The 17766-nt window shown below is 33.6% G+C and overlaps 1 protein-coding gene across 6 annotated transcripts; it reads left to right on the plus strand.

The window, feature by feature from the left end:
* Positions 1-3670: 3670 nt before the first annotated feature.
* LOC109788591 (putative disease resistance RPP13-like protein 1) lies at positions 3671-16839 on the plus strand. Of its 6 annotated transcripts, XM_083070401.1 has the most exons (6): positions 3671-7609; positions 7828-7875; positions 10017-10053; positions 10468-10679; positions 11027-11098; positions 11210-11891. In XM_083070401.1, the coding sequence occupies exon 1, from the start codon at positions 3732-3734 to the stop codon at positions 7587-7589; it is 3858 nt and encodes a 1285-aa protein (XP_082926527.1). In that variant the 5' UTR covers positions 3671-3731; the 3' UTR covers positions 7590-7609; positions 7828-7875; positions 10017-10053; positions 10468-10679; positions 11027-11098; positions 11210-11891. The 6 variants fall into 6 exon arrangements, with proteins under 6 accessions (XP_082926527.1, XP_082926526.1, XP_082926528.1 ...); XM_083070400.1 differs by lacking the exon at positions 10017-10053; XM_083070402.1 differs by lacking the exon at positions 10017-10053 and having other exon boundaries at positions 10516-10679.
* The last annotated feature ends 927 nt before the right edge of the window (positions 16840-17766 follow it).

Here is a 17766-nt window from a genome sequence, read left to right on the forward strand (position 1 = left end):
AGTTTAAAAAAACTATAAAAACTAGTATGTGAGAACTTCTATAAATTAGTTTGTAAATAAACTAATTTTGGTTTGTGAAGAAACATCTTTCATTTTTTTCTTCATATTTTCTCTTATAAGTATTTATAGAGAAGTTTATTTAAAGACACTAACCAATTTCCATTAAACAACCAGATTTTAATTCAGCTAATCTTTTGCCTTGCAAAAAAACCAACAAATCGGTGTTTGAATAAAAGCTAGTATATTTGAATAAAATATACCCGGTTCACTTTCATTTTTTTCTTCCTAAAAAGGTGTTTTACTCCATTCAGGTTAACAGAATGAAGAGAGATAAGGACCTTTATTTTCCACCATAGCTATGCAATCCAAGGGAAGTGATCAAATGCTACAAAGAATTTTATCCACCATAGCTATGAAATGACAAAGGATCCACACAACTAATGATTGTAACTTGTGGCTAAAGCAAAATGATGGTAGATGAACTTAAGAGAACAAATCGATAATAGTGGAAAGTAACTTACATCATTCTTTAATGTTTTGATAAAACAATCAAGAGTGCTTTTGTAACTAGAATCTCCCATCATTCTCGATTTAATCTGCATTTGCACCGGATTGAAGATAGAACAAAAAAATTAGAGGAATGCTCACTTGATCACCTTGCGGCCAATTAAAAATGGGGGTAAGAAATTATATACATCCACTGCAATGGACCTTAACAAGATCAGATAAACTATATTGGGTATGAAAAATAATCACAACGAAAATGAACCAAATACAATTTTCTCTTCCATAAATTGTGTTGGGTTGCATAGACTTGTCTCACAATTTTTCATAATTGAGTTATTGCGATGAGTATTTATATCGGAAAACACAAGTTACTACCAACAAAAAAATAAATATCTATAGATTAGAAAATAAATTCATATAATAACAAATATACAAATTATTCTCAATATTTCTAGCATTGGGCATTACCAGTTGTAAACGCAGTACGGTGAAACATCTACGACACTAAATACTTTAATTAATAATGATATGCAGGTAATTGTTTTATTACCGCTAAATAATTACTGTTAATGATACTTATTACTGTAGTGACATTGAAACATCTACGACACTGTTCTTTCCCACATAGAAAGTCTTGACCTCTTAACAACCCAAGTCATGTACATCAAAGATACAAAATAAAACAACATATATAACAAATTTATCATACAAGACTATTTGTGAAAAAATGATAATGTAAATTTTATATTATATGCACACAATATTTACTCTGTTAAAAAAAGTTACAATTTCAAAGTTCATATTTTAGTGAGTCGTACAATTTTTATTATTATTGTAATATAAATTTCAAAATAAAAATAGAAATATTCTTTCTCATTTTTCCTTTTTTTTTTTCGATATGATATTTTTAAGTTGGACTGATAGTCTTTATTTAAAGATCCAAGAATATATATATATATATATATATATATATATATATATATATATATATATATATATATATATATATATATATATATATATATATATTACTGCAGATACTCTTATGCCCAACTTCTATTACCTCATAATGATTTTTTTTAATCAGAAGTTCATAATTTTTGTTGTTGAGGAAGTTAGATCTTAATTGTTGAATTAATCAAATGTTGTATTATTACATAGTCGAATATTTCTCCGATCCTATTATAAAATATAATTTAAAAAGAATTAGTAGTCCATTTTTTTTTGAAGATGTTTTATCATTTTTATAAAATATTAATTCTAGTTTTCATTTTATGCACCTATTCAAATTTGTGAGAATATGTATTATTTTCTATCACAAATTAATGGTTAATTTGGATTGATTTTTAAGTTTTCAAAATCATGTTATTTGGTTCGATTTTTATATTAGAATGTGAAACCACTTTAAATTAAGTCAAATTGCTCTTATTTGTAATTTCTTTTTTACAATTGCATAGTGCATATATTCCAAATTGATATATAACATAATACATGTTTTATAAATTTATAAGCTACTAAATTGTGTTTTTTCTCTTCAAATATATACTATAATATTTAAAATGTTTTATAAAGTTGTATGTTACTAAAATAAATTTTAAAATGAAAAATTATGAATTTTTAATAACATTCAAAAATAATTTTTTTTAAGTGGAAAACTAAATATATGAGAACAAATATTTGATATGTTAATTAAAATTATATTAAAGAAATACTTCTAATAAAATAATAAAATAAGATTGAATTAGATTGAGTCATGGGTTAAAAATGCGAAGTCTTTTACACAATCCTAATAGTGTTAAATTTTGATTGAGTCAAGTTTGGTTCTAACACTAAAAAAATGCAATCCAATTTCATTAGATCTGTTTGAATTAGTTCACATTCGTGAATTACTCACACCCACTTATATTCCTATTTAATATCACATTTTAATCATTCTATGTTATAAAAAAATTTTATAGTAAAATTATTTAAACTTTAAAAAGTTAAATATCACGATATATATATATATATATATATATAGAGGGAGCATATCAAGTCAGAGAGAATTTATTATGAGAGATGAGAGGGTTAAAATATAACCCTTAAATTAGTCAAGTGAGAGAAAATTTGGAGTTTAATCAAGTGAGAGGAAATTAATCTAAGGGTTATATTTTAACCCTCTCATCTCTCATAATAAATTCCCTCTTATTTGATATGTTCCTTATATATATATATGTATGTATTTGTATATATGTATGTATAGAGAGAAAGGGAAGTATTTAAGAAATTAATGACATTTTAATATGTTGAATTCTTTTAGAAAAAATGATAAGGTAGAATAGAATTTGCAATTACATTTTGAACTTTAATGTAAGATCGTTGAAAAGGTAGTGTATTAAATATCTTGTATAAAGTAAATTATCTACCTACCAATTACATTTTTTCAATATATACTTTTATCTATTATCAGATAAATCAAAAAAATTATAAAATAATATACTAAATCTAATAAAAGAAACACATTGGATTATTAATTTAATTCAAATACATGACTTTTCTGAGTATATATGATTATCAAATAATGAAATAGTAATATAACGGTTATACGCAGCAAAGTATCATGTGAGTTTAAAAGAGTAATGTTATTTAGTCCGAAATAATGTATCCAAATTTTTTCCGAATAGTTAAGAAGTTAACGTTGCTCAAAATATATATTTGACTTTTCAAAAAATTGAATAATTCGGAGGATGTTTCAAAGATCATATTCGGAAGATTTAGCATTTTTCTGGAGTTTAAAATGATTGAGAGTTTATAAAATAAAATAAATTAATAATTTACAATTAAAAATAGATAATTTTTAATACTTGTAATGATGAACTGTTATGTTATCAAATTATATAACTGAAGAGTTATTTGAAAGTAATTAAAGAATTTTACAAATATAACCCACTTTAAATTAACGGTCCATAAATCATCAATTTAACATTTTGTAATGTAGAAAGATCAAGAAAGCATCTTTCATTTTGAGAAAGCAACCACCACTAACCTTTGTCTTGGAGTGAGTGAGTTGATGTAAAGAATCTTTAGAAAAGCATCCAATACAGCTGTATCATGTGATGTGGTACCCACCACCACTGACTGAGTCAAAGTAAACAGAGTGTCTGATCTATTCACCTTATAAAAAGTCAACCGAGCTTATTGCATCCAATTCCTTACCTTTCTCATTATCACTTGTTCTTGAGATCATGGCTGCAGCAGTCGTAGGTGGTGCATTCCTCTCTGCCTTCCTTGATGTTCTTTTTGACAGGCTGGCTTCACCTGAGGTTGTCAACTTTATCCGTGGAAACAAGCTTCACAACAAGTTGCTTCAACAGTTGGAGACCATTCTGAGGGTGGTTAGAGCTGTGCTTGATGATGCTGAGAAGAAACAAATCACAGATTCCAATGTCAACCACTGGCTCACTACTCTCAAAGATCTTGTCTACCAGGCTGATGACTTGCTCGATCATGTTTCTACCAAAGCTGCCACCCAAAAGAAGGTAAGAATCTTTTCTCGTTTTTCCAATAGGAAGATAATTACTAAGTTGGAAGACGTAGTTGTCAGATTAGAGAATGTTTTAAGACTCAAGGAGATTCTTGATCTGAAAGAGATTGCAGTGGAGAACAGTGTACCATGGAAAGTTCCATCAACATCTCTTGAAGATGGATCTCACATATATGGTAGGGATGATGACAAGGAGGCCATAATCAAGTTGTTGTTAGAGAATAGTAGTGATGGTGAAGAAGTGTCTGTCATCCCTATTGTGGGCATGGGTGGGGTTGGAAAAACTACTTTGACACAATTGGTGTACAATGACGACAGTTTGAAGGAGATATTTGATTTTAAAGCATGGGTTTGTGTTTCTGAAGAATTTGATATTCTAAACGTCACAAAAATTATATTAGAGGCGGTTACTGCACAACCTTGTAAAATCAATGATCTAAACTTACTTCACCTTGATTTGGTGGACAAACTGAAAGATACAAAGTTTTTGATTGTTTTGGATGATGTTTGGATTCAAGATTATGTTAATTGGAGTCTTCTTAAGAAACCACTTCAACGTGGAATTAAGGGAAGTAAAATTCTTGTTACAACCCGTAATGAAAGTGTAGCAACTGTAGTCCGTACTGTTCAAGCTTATCATCTAAATCAATTGTCAGATGAGGATTGCTGGTTAGTGTTTGCAAACCATGCATGTTTTACTCCAGAATCTAGTGAGAATTCAATGACTCTAGAAAAAATTGGAAGGGACATTGTTAAAAAGTGTAAAGGATTGCCTTTAGCAGTACAATCACTTGGAGGTATGTTGAGAAGAAAGCATGACGCTAGGGATTGGAATGATATACTAAATAGTGATATTTGGGAACTTGAGTGTAACATTATTCCAGCACTGAGAATTAGTTATCATTATCTCCCTCCACAACTAAAACGATGTTTTGTTTATTGTTCATTGTATCCTAAGGATTATGAATTTCAGAAAAATGAATTAATCCTACTGTGGATGGCTGAAGATCTTTTAAAGCCAGGAAAAACAGGAAAATCATTAGAAGAAGTTGGTTGCGAGTATTTTGATTATCTAGTTTCAAGATCATTTTTTCAACATTCAAGAAATGGGACATGGGACAATGATTTTGTGATGCATGACCTTATGCATGACCTAGCAACATCCCTTGGACGAGAATTCTATTTGAGATCAGAAGATATGGGAAAAGAAACCAGGATTGATGTCAAGATTCGTCATTTGTCATTTACCAAATTCAGTCATGCTGTCTTGGACAACTTTGATGGAGTAAAATTTTTGAGAACTTTCTTGTCTATCATCCATTTTGAAGTTGCTCCATTCCATAATGAGAAGGCACCATGTATTATAATGTCAAAACTTTTGTACTTGAGAGTTTTATCATTCTGTGACTTCCAAAGTTTGGATGTTTTGCGTGATTCAATAGGTAAATTAATCCATTTGCGTTATTTAAATCTGTCTCGTACAAGTGTTTCTACATTGCCGGAATCGTTGTGTAATTTGTACAATCTAGAAACCTTGAAGTTGTCTGATTGCACCAAGTTGACTAAGTTGCCCAATGGCATGCAGAATCTTGTAAACTTGCGTCATCTTGATATTTGTGGTGTTCCTTTAAAAGAGATGCCTAGAGGAATGGGAAAATTAAACCACTTACAACAATTAGATTTTTTTATTGTGGGCAAGAATATAGAGAATGGGATCAAAGAATTAGGAGGACTTTCAAACCTCCATGGTTCGCTTACGATTAGAAATTTGGAGAATGTTACCTCAAGTGATGAAGCATTGGAGGCCAAGATAATGGATAAGAAGTACATTGACAGATTATACTTGGAGTGGTCTGAATGTAACGACAATAGTAGCCAGTTCCAAATTGAAACAGATGTACTCTGCAAGTTACAACCTCACCAAGAGCTGAAATCTCTATCAATAAGTGGTTATCAAGGAACTAGATTTCCGGATTGGGTGGGAAATTGTTTGTTCCACTGTATAACAAATCTACAGTTATATGATTGTAAGAATTGTTGTATGCTTCCTTCGCTTGGGCAACTACCATCTCTCAAGGACCTCTGCATTTCAAGATTGAATTCGGTGAAGACTATTGATGCAGGTTTTTACAAGAATGGAAATTCTTGTTCTGTGAAATCCTTTCCCTCCCTTGAATTTCTAGAAATTTATAGCATGCCTTGTTGGGAAGTGTGGAGTTCCTTTGAGTCAGATGCTTTTTCTTCACTCAGGAGGCTTGTTATTAGTCATTGTCCTAAACTACGGGGAGATTTGCCAAATCACCTGCCAGCATTGGAATCACTTAGAATTGATGACCTGCCTTGTTGGGAGATGTGGTGTTCTTTTGAGTCGTGTGCTTTTCCTCTCCTTAAGGATCTCAATATATCTGATTGCCGCAAACTAAGGGGAGATTTGCCAAATCACCTTCCTGCTCTGGAATGCCTTGAGATTTGTAATTGCGAGCAGCTTGTGTCTACTCTTCCAAGGGCTCCCGTCCTGCAAACTTTAAACATTTATAAAAGCAATAAAGTAGCGTTGGATGTGTTTCCTCCTTCGGTGGAATCTATAGAAGTAAAAGGAAGCCCAATGGTGGAGTCCATGATCGAGGCCATCACTAACGTCCAACCAACTTCTCTCCATTATTTATCATTAAGTGATAGTTCCTCAGCCATATCATTTCCAGGTGGTCGTTTACCTGCATCGCTCAAGTCTCTGAGTATCTATCATATTAAGAAATTAGGGTTCCCGTCCCAACAGAAACACGAGTTGCTAGAATCACTAACTGTATACAACAGTTGTGACTCGCTCACATCTCTTCCATTGATTACCTTTCCAAATCTCCAAACACTCATAATCGATGGGTGTGAAAATATGGAATCTCTCTTGGTTTCAGTGTCAGAGTCACCTAAGAATCTAAGTTATTTTGTGATTCGCCATTGCCCTAACTTTGTTTCATTCCCAAGAGAAGGATTTCCTGCGCCCAATTTGAATTCTTTTAGAGTTGGGTTTTGCAACAAGTTGAAGTCGTTGCCTACTCAGATGAGTGCTCTTCTTCCAAAGTTAGAGCATATTGAAATAAGCAACTGCCCGGAAATTGAGTCATTTCCTGAAGGGGGTATGCCACCTAACTTGAGTGGGATTGAGATTTCCAATTGTGAGAAACTAGTGAGCGGCCTAGCATGGCCATCGATGGACATGCTTACCGATCTCACCATCTGTGGTCCGTGTGATGGCATAAAGTCCTTCCCAAAGGAGGGTTTGTTGCCTCTCTCCCTTACGTCTCTCTTTCTATTTGACTTGTCAAGTCTGGAGACGTTGGACTGCAAGGGGCTTCTCCATCTCACATCCCTCCAAAAGTTACAAATTGTTGGTTGTCATAAGTTGGAGAATATGGCAGGTGAAAGGTTGCCTCTCTCTCTAATAAAATTACAAATTTATGATTGTCCTTTGCTGCAAAAACTATGCCTCATGAAGCACCGTCAAATTTGGCCTAAAATTTCCCATATCCCTGGCATTCAAGTTGACGATAGATGGGTTTAGGGACCAAGGATGATCACCAGGTATTTTTCTTGCTTTGTTCTTTTTTCTTTTTTTTTTTTTTATATATTTTTAAATGTTTAACTTAGTTATTGCATTCAACAAGTCATGGGTTACTTGTTTAGTTGCAAGTGTAACGATAGAAAATTCATTTGTATATTATTTCTTTTCAATGAATATTCGTGTATCGTTAATTAAAACGTATTGCAGAAATAACTAATCGTCTTTTTCTATTTTGCAGTTTGTTTGCATAGGAAGAGCCGAGATTTTGCTTAGTAATCAATACCAGGTAAATATTATTTTAGGATAGATCTCATTACACAATATAAATTAAACTCTTACAAATATGATAAAATAGTCTTAAAAGAAACCATGATTTCTGTTTTGGCAAATGTGTGTGGCAACAATATACTTTCTATCTTTAAATGTAAAAAGATATTAACTCATGAAAAATAATATAACATTTTGAAAAAATTAAATTTATATTAAATTTTATATTTGATAAATTTGTAAAGAATTTGAAATAGTAAATAGAAAAAGTCTGAAAAATATGATTTTTCTTTTACTTTTCAAATACTTTATTCTATATGAAAAAAAAATATAAATATTACGAAAGTTATTTTAATTTTTAAATGACAATTTGATGTTATTATTATAACGTAACAACTAACTTAATATAAATTTAAATGATTATACATATGTTATAATAAATAAATAAAATTAATGTAAAATAATAAATACAATAAATTTTGCATAAAATTGCTTAATCACAAGTCAAATAATATAAAATTGAATTGATTTTATATTATCAAAAAATCATGCATAATACAAATTGATATAAAATTAAAAAAATTAAAAATATTTTTTTTATAATATGTTTATTGGATTGTATTTTAATCATTTTTTTCAAATTAGGTTTCTTTATAATCAAGCTATTTTTTTTATAGTATTGTATTAAAAACCATACTTCAACATATATAATCTAATTATATGTATAGATATCATACGTTGAAGCAGATGAAAATAAAATAATTTTTTTAATAATTATTTAATTAATAAAATTAATTTAGACAATTATATCATAATGAAAATGAAAAAATTCCATTAAAATATACATTAAGTAAATGCTATTTAAAATTTTAATAATTAATTGAAATATTTTTATAATTTTTAACAATTAACCATTAGATATTTATAACTGATTTCCGATTAAAAGACCCTATTTGATTAATAGGTCGATTATTAAAAAATTTACTCAATAAAAATTAATCAATTGTTTGAGATATATAAAACTTGATTTACTTTCATATTGATTTTGGTACCAATATGAGAGTTCAATAGTTAATTATCATTGTCAAATAAAAAAAAATGACATCAATATTTTGAGGTTCAAATTAAAGGAGAATTTGGAAATATTTTGATTTTATACAACTTTACACACTCTATATTAATTATGGTACTCTTTTATTTTAATGAAAATTTAAATAAAATATCAAAGCACATGAAATATAATGAGTGAGTATAAGTAATGCAAAATGACCACAAACAATGCATAAAATTCTTAAATTATAAATTAAACTATGTTATATCACAAAATTTGTCTCTTGAACATACAATATACTTTCTATCTTTGAATATAATATGTATTCCAATTACTTATTAATTTCCTTTGCTGTCTAAATATTAATAGCAGACTCCAACATTAAGAAAAAAAATCCTTGTTCTTGTCAAACAGTATAACACAGTGACATTTTTTATTGATTCAAGTGTCCTATATTTGTTTTTTGTTCGGAACTTCGCATGAAAAACCAAATTGTAATTTCCATTATAACAACTTATACAAATCACAAAATACATTGAGTGTGAACTTTTTCTAATTTATCAACCAGCCTGGGTTGAACTAATTAAACAATTAAGAAGTCTATCTGCTTGTAATCAATAGTACGTGATGACTTGCATTGAAAACACATTAAAAAAGCTGTCTAACCTGTCAACCAAGAGTACATAAGGATAGTCGCATCAGCTAACATATTAGTTGTGTAAATTTGAGTTTTATATTCACTCCGATCCTTATTATTATAAGAACTTTTAACATATTTATATAGACTAATATAAGTAATACAGACTATTATATTATTTGTTAGTCCTAGCAAGTTATTTTGATTAGAAACAAGAACTTGAGAAGTTTGAAGGATGCATGATGGTTGATGGGAATGGTCTTTAATCTTTACCATTTTAATTGAACTACTAAACCACAAATATTATGGAAATCAAATACATTCCAGCGGTGAAATATTTAAACTCCACTACAGCAGCCCAAGTATAATTAATTCATGATAATTGCTTTTTCTTTTCATTCTATTCAAATACCATATTCCTCTTATGTTCCATTTTTTTTTCCCCTTCTCACGAGGCACAATTTCTAACCAGCTAGACAAACATTATGCAATTTTATGGTAGCAAAAAAGTAAGTATATATTAAGCTTTGTTCTGATTTATGTCTTGACAAATATTTGTAGTTTACCACTGATTCCTAAAACAGATATAAAAGTTTCTACATATTTTGTTTGTGTTTGCATAATGGAGAACGAATCTCTTATACATGGAACGTGTCCATTCCACTTTAATTGAGAAATGCATTAATGTACTGAAAAATGTTTTCATAGTTGAATATGTTGCAATAAAACAAGACATCTCCACACATTCTGTCTTATTCGCAAAATCTATTTTTAAAAAACTTGCCATTATTTGTCACCAAAATTGTAGTTCACAGTGTCTAATTAGATGCTTGAGATGCTTCAAAATATGAGCTTTGAAGAAAATTTGCAATAGCAGATGCATATTTATACAACTAATACATTCTGGAAAATACTATTATCAGGAAAATTGTTGAGCAAAACACTGAAAGTTGACGTGTTTGTGTGTAAAGTTGATATTTCTGAGCAAAAGGAAGAGAAAAAGAGAGATGGATTAAAGATGGCAAAATGTTCCATATAAGAAGAAAGAGGAACAAAGAAAATATTGATCCATGGCTGCCTGGAGCAAGCACCAACAACTCCCTGAGCATACAGGCCTTGTGGCTAACTGGAATAGGTAATAACTATCAAATCAGCTACTTATTCTATGAGGATTTAAATAAACTTGTTCTAGATCCTCCTATTAACACCAAAGATTCTTGAACCTAGTTAACAATTATAACCTAGTATCTCAAGCAATGGAGTATAAGCTTCAATTCTTTATGCTTTTAATAAACTTATGTGTTCTATTTCTTTGACTAGGAAAATATTGAGTGTCACTTCCTATACTCCTGACGTGGAAATACAAGCAATTGCCTGTCATTAATTCAAAAGAAAATTTGTGAATTACCGAATTTGCTTTTGTTGTTTTAATATTTTCACAAGTTTCTCATGTCAATGCATGAAATATTTGCTTTGACTCAGGGCCTTTTTCAAATTGGCAGGGACGATACCATCCTACTCATGGTTACAGCTCCTATCGGGAATGTCACTCAGGTATGCTGACACATAATTGAAAAATCATTCCTTGCCTTGAACTATTGCTTGTATAAATTTTTTATTACTACACATTCAAATATTTACCTTTTTCTTGAATATTTGTTGCAGGAAACAAAAAAGTTAATGGTCTTTGGGAGACCGTAGTATGTATACTGTATAGGCAGTGAATTCCATTACACTATACTGTTTGTTCTCATCTTGTTATCATTATTCAAAACAATAATGAACTGGAAGAAAGGGAATCATCAATTCACAAAGCTTTTGATTATTAAGATCAAAGTGGAGGGAATGGTTTCATCTATAGAAACAAAAGTCAAACTTTTACAAGAGGAACTTGATCACCTTTACATTTCAGGCTTCATTTTGGCATAGACAAGAGACAAGGAGATTTGAAGGATTCATCGGGAATGTCAAAACAAATAAGAGATGAATTTATCATGTTTTACTTAGTCAGGGGTCAATTACCAAATTTCTTGACTACCCTTACCATTTATTAATATGGAATTAGATATCTTTATCATTCTCTTCAATTTTGTCATGACCTTATTCATGGAAACTAACAGCAGAACCGTATAACAGCACAGCACAAATTACATGACAGCACAACGAAGGATCTTTCTGTTATTTTTCCTCTTTTCCTTCTTATTTTAGTGACCATTTTACAGCAATAATGCGCTGTCATATATTGTACAGAATATGCTTTATTCCTTTAGGTCATTCCATCCTTTTGTACAGACTATATAAACTGTAATCATTGGTAATCAATACACACAGAAATTCATGTTTCTTAGCCGCCTCTCTATTTCTGTTATGGTATCAGCAGCCTTCTAAAGGTTCCATTTTTTTTTCATGGCCGAATCTGTTTCTGATCATGAGGATGAAACGTCTTCTCCTCCTCCTCCTCCATTTGTTGATCCTTGTCAAACTCCTTCCAGTCCCTTCTACATACATCCAAGTGAGAACCCTTCCTCAGTTGTGGTTTCTCCCCAGCTCTCTGCTAACAACTTCCAATCATGGTCCCGTTCCTTCCGAATGGCCATGATTTCGAAGAACAAAATGGGTTTCCTTACTGGTGCCATACCCATTCCAGCAACCACTGATCCTAAATACCCATCCTGGGAGAGATGTAACACTCTGGTTATGTCTTGGCTCCTGAATTCTCTTTCTCCTTCCATTGCTCAGAGTGTTGTCTTTTTCGACAGAGCAACTGATATATGGACAGACATTGGTGAACGATTCTCTCAAGGCGATTTGCTTCGTATTGCTGAGTTACAAGAAGACATTTATACTCTTAAACAAGGAGCCCTCTCTGTAACTGACTACTACACATCCTTGAAGTCCCTCTGGGAAGAGTTGGATAATTACCGTCCTCTTACACCCTGTTCTTGCTCTGCTCGTACATACCACTCACAGGATTTCATCATCCGGTTCTTGAAGGGTCTTGACGAACGCTTTGCCATGGTTCGTTCCCAAATCTTGTTGCTTGATCCTCTTCCCTCTGCCAACCGTGTATTTTCCATGATTATCCAACATGAGCGACAGCAGAACCCTCAATCTTCTTCTTCGATAGATTCAAACCCTTTCATCAATGCTGTCTCTGGCAATCACAGAGGCCCTTCGCAACAAGGGGGGACAAAACAGCCTCGCAAATGTGATCATTGTGGACGCCTAGGCCACACCTCTGATTCTTGCTTCCTGAAAAACAACATCCAGCCACCAAAATGCGGCCATTGTGACAAGGTTGGACACACTGAAGATGTGTGTTACGGAAAGTATGGCTATCCACCTGGACATCCCAAATACCCAGGAAAGCCACGCCTTTTCAATAACAAAAACACATTTGCAGCTGGAAACGCTACCACTAGAGGCGCTGCTAACAGCGCTGCTGTCTCCTCTTCTTCAACTCCTCCTTCGCCGGCCCTAACTCGCGACAGAGAAAGACAGGATGGTTCAACTTTGGGCCAAGACCTTCACACTGCTATGGCCCAATTCCAACAGCTAATGGGCTTTCTGAATAAAGCCTCTGGATCTGGTGGGGGAAGTTCAGAAACGCCTTCAAGGGCTAACCTCTCTCACTCCACCCCAAACCAATCTCATGACAGTGGTCTTGGTAGTAGGTCTATTTTTTTTATTAACACCACACACACACTTAATAATCTCTCACACACCACACCATGGATAATTGACTCCGGAGCCACTGATCACATAACCACATCCATAGATTTATTTTTTAAATATTCTGAAATTAAACCTTTAAATATTAATTTACCAAATGGGTCCATTGTTCAAGCCCACTTTTCTGGAAGCATACAATTATCTCCGGATTTCGTTATCCATGATGTCCTCTTTGTTCCAAATTTTTCTTTTAATTTATTATCTCTTCCTAAACTGTTACTCACTGCACCATGCCGTGTCATTTTCTCAAATCAGTTTTCTAATATTCTTTGCCAAATACAGGACATGAACACCTTGAAGATGATTGGTTCGGCTAACTTAAAAGAAGGACTTTTTCACTTAGATATTGGAAAGGAAAGGAGATCATCCACTAATAATGCTACTGCCACCCCCATCAATAACTCCAATCTTTGGCACTTTAGATTAGGACACTTATCTAGTAACCGTCTTAATGTCTTGAATCAACAATTTCCCTTTATTTCAAAACATTCTAATGAAGTCTGTGACGTTTGTCATTTTGCTAAACAAAAGAAGTTGTCTTATTCTCCTAGCTCAAGTAGAGTATCTAAGATTTTTGATTTGATTCACATGGATATTTGGGGACCCTTTTCAAAGGCATCCATTCACGGGCACAAATATTTTCTTACCATACTTGATGATTTTAGTAGATATACATGGGTTGTTTTATTAAAATCAAAAAGTGAAGTGAAGACTCATGTTCATAATTTCATTAATTTGGTTGAGAATCAATATGAAACCAAAGTTAAATGCATACGATCGGATAATGGACCGGAATTCTTTTTAAGAGATTTTTTCAATTCTAAAGGAATTATCCATCAAACTAGTTGTGTTTACACACCCCAACAAAATGGGAGAGTGGAACGCAAACATCAACATATCCTTAATGTTGCTAGGGCCCTCATGTTTCAATCTAAACTTCCTTCAAATTTTTGGTCCTATGCCATTAAGCATGCCATTTTTCTCATTAACCGGGTTCCTTCTCCCATCATTTCACATAAAATACCTTTTGAACTTCTAAATAAAATTCCTCCCGATTTTTCCATGCTAAAGGTTTTTGGTTGTTTGTGTTATGCTTCCACTCACAACCAACGTCATAAGTTTGAACCCCGTTCAAGAAAAGGTATTTTTATGGGATTTCAAAATGGCACAAAGGGATTTGTTATTTTGGACATTAATACAAGAGAAATACTTGTCTCCAGGAATGTTATTTTTCATGAGACTTCTTTTCCCTTCCACACATCTGCACCTACCTCTCCATTCATAACCCAACCATCCCTAACCATATCACCAAACCCAGATATACTAACCACACCACCAACTTCTCCAAACGACACCTCACCTTCCCAAAATCCTAATCCAGACGCGTCTGCGTCTCCATCTTCACCTGCCGCACCCACATCTCCTTTCCATGACTCTATTTCCTCATACCCTACTTCCACCGACTTTGATATTGTGCCTCACCACAGATCATCCTCTCCTGCCATTCCACCACCGCGCCGTTCCGAGCGTGATATCCATCCTCCTCCATACCTTTCTGAATATCAATACAAGCTTCCTTCCCTTAAGTCCGTCCAATCATCCACAAGATGTTCACATCCAATTCAAAGTTTTCTGTCCTACACTAACATATCTCCTTCCTACCATCATTTTCTAATGGCCCTATCTTCTGAACATGAACCTACTGGATTCCGTCAAGCTATTCAGAATCCATGTTGGCGTGAGGCCATGGCATGTGAACTCAAAGCCCTTGAATTGAATCACACTTGGGATGTAGTTGAAACACCCTCTCATGTACGCCCGATAGGCTGCAAATGGGTTTTCAAAATTAAGCGTTTACCCAATGGCAGCATAGAGCGTTACAAGGCCCGATTGGTAGCAAAGGGGTATTCTCAAATTGAGGGTATTGACTACTTTGAGACATTTTCTCCTGTAGTCAAGATGACCACTGTTCGTGTTGTCCTTGCTCTGGCTTCCATAAATCAGTGGCACATCCAACAATTAGATGTCAGTAACGCCTTCCTCCATGGTGACCTTCTAGAAGATGTCTACATGGAGCTGCCACAAGGTTTAACTGGTTACTCATCAAGTCACAGTTGCAAATTGCGCAAATCACTCTACGGGCTGAAGCAATCCAGCAGAAAGTGGTATGAAAAGTTATCCAATTTGTTGCTTTCCAATGGCTACAAACAAGCTCATTATGACCATAGTCTATTCACTAAAAGACATGGTTCAGCTTTCACTGCTCTGCTCATCTATGTAGATGACATTGTGCTAACGGGCAATTCTGCTGCTGAAATCACTCGCATTAAACACATTCTGCACAGCAATTTTCATGTCAAGGATTTAGGACAGTTGAAGTACTTCCTAGGCATTGAAGTAGCTCACTCTTCTAAAGGAATTTCCCTTTGTCAACGAAAATACTGCTTAGACTTACTCAGTGACTCCGGAATGCTTGGTTGCAAACCTTCTTCGACTCCAATGGATAGTACTCTTAGGCTTCATGATGATGCCTCTGGTTATTTAGATGACCCCTTGCCATATCGAAGACTTGTTGGCCGATTAGTATATCTGACTAATACTCGCCCTGACATTGCTTTTTCCACACAGCAACTCAGCCAATTCATGTCAAAACCCACCAATGCTCATCATGCCGCAGCCATGCGTGTTCTTCGTTACCTCAAAAGCTGTCCAGGTACAGGACTCTTCTTTCCTAGAGTTTGTCCAATTCAAGTCTCAGGCTTTAGTGATGCTGACTGGGCCACTTGTGTAGCTTCTCGACGTTCCATCACCGGTTACTGTTTCTTTATTGGTAATGCTCTCATCTCATGGAAAACAAAGAAGCAAACCACTGTATCATGATCTTCTTCCGAGGCAGAATACAGAGCCCTCGCTTCTGCTACCTGTGAATTGCAATGGATCATTTACTTGCTCAGAGATCTCCATATTTCCCTTTCTCAGATTTCCCTCCTTTACTGCGACAACACCAGCGCCCTCCACATTGCTGCCAATCCAGTGTTTCATGAAAGAACGAAACACCTGGATATTGATTGCCATATTGTGCGTGAGAAAACCCAAGCAGGCTTGATGAAATTGCTCCCTGTTCCTTCTGCCAAACAACTCGCGGATATCTTCACTAAGGCCTTGCCTCCTCATGCCTTCAAACTGAATCTCTCCAAGCTACAGCTACAAAACATTTTTGCACCTCCAGCTTGTGGGGGGCTAACAGCAGAACCGTATAACAGCACAGCACAAATTACATGACAGCACAACGAAGGATCTTTCTGTTATTTTTCCTCTTTTCCTTCTTATTTTAGTGACCATTTTACAGCAATAATGCGCTGTCATATATTGTACAGAATATGCTTTATTCCTTTAGGTCATTCCATCCTTTTGTACAGACTATATAAACTGTAATCATTGGTAATCAATACACACAGAAATTCATGTTTCTTAGCCGCCTCTCTATTTCTGTTAGAAACAAACCAGAAAGTTGAGTGTAGCTCTCAGTTTCAAGTCTTACGCAAAAAAGTAAGGTTTTTTTCTTTCTCTTCTCACAGAACAACAAAAAGAGATCTTGTCCTAATAATGATGGCTCACAATGGAAACTTATCCCTAATTTCCTTCCTATCTTTCCAGTTTGCAGTTTCCACTATTTTACCTGCTAACCAACACCAAAATAACCCACTAGGAACGGAATGACATATCTAGAACGGTTACAAAATGTAGTATGACATTGTTGACAAATAATTTTTTCCCATAAGTATGTGATTAGATATTTGATTTTCGAATTCGTGTTTATGAAAACATCTTTTGGAAGAGGTTGGTCTTAAATGGATAGTAAGTTTGTGCATGTGAAAGATATATGCTAAACAAGTGCTAAAGAAAATTGTAGAAAAAGGGTAGGGCTGCCTATTCTACGAGTGATTAAAGATATAATAAATTACAGGCATGAGCACAACAAATTATAAAATGGTTAAAATCTCATTCTCAACCGTTTGATTTATCAATCAATAATCATTACTGTTCACTCAACCTCTCAACATATATTGGACACTTAAGATGATTCTAAGTCCATGAAAATTCGTTATTTGATGAATGTTGTGCGTATACCGTTTTTCTTTAAATAGATTTTGGAGTTATGGAATCTCCAAATCTCCTCTCAGAGATGTATTCGTAGGAAATGGAGAATCTAAGTAAGTGTGCACTTTCTCACCAATACTTAGAACAGTGAATCAAGGTTGGATAAGTTACAATTCATGTATAAACCTCTTGTGAAATAGTGAGAAAATCGAAGAAAACGGTATACCAAAGCTGAGGGAGATTTTCTCTTCAACTTTCTCGCTACGCTAGTTGGATCTATTAATTCGAAAGCTATTGGATGGAAATTTTTCTCTTGGGTGTATGAATAACTTGTACAAAAGTGAGAGATCAAAACTCCTTTACTGATCCTCCTGGTGGCTCCTCAATTC

The sequence above is a fragment of the Cajanus cajan genome, chromosome 3 (genome assembly GCF_000230855.2).
Source record: "Cajanus cajan strain Asha chromosome 3, NIPB_CcT2T_4, whole genome shotgun sequence".
Taxonomy (NCBI): Eukaryota; Viridiplantae; Streptophyta; class Magnoliopsida; order Fabales; family Fabaceae; genus Cajanus; species Cajanus cajan.

Excerpts from the sequence above, each read along its gene's own strand:
- LOC109788591 (XM_083070398.1), top strand. The coding sequence starts at position 11,951 with ATGGCCGAATCTGTTTCTGATCATGAGGATGAAACGTCTTCTCCTCCT.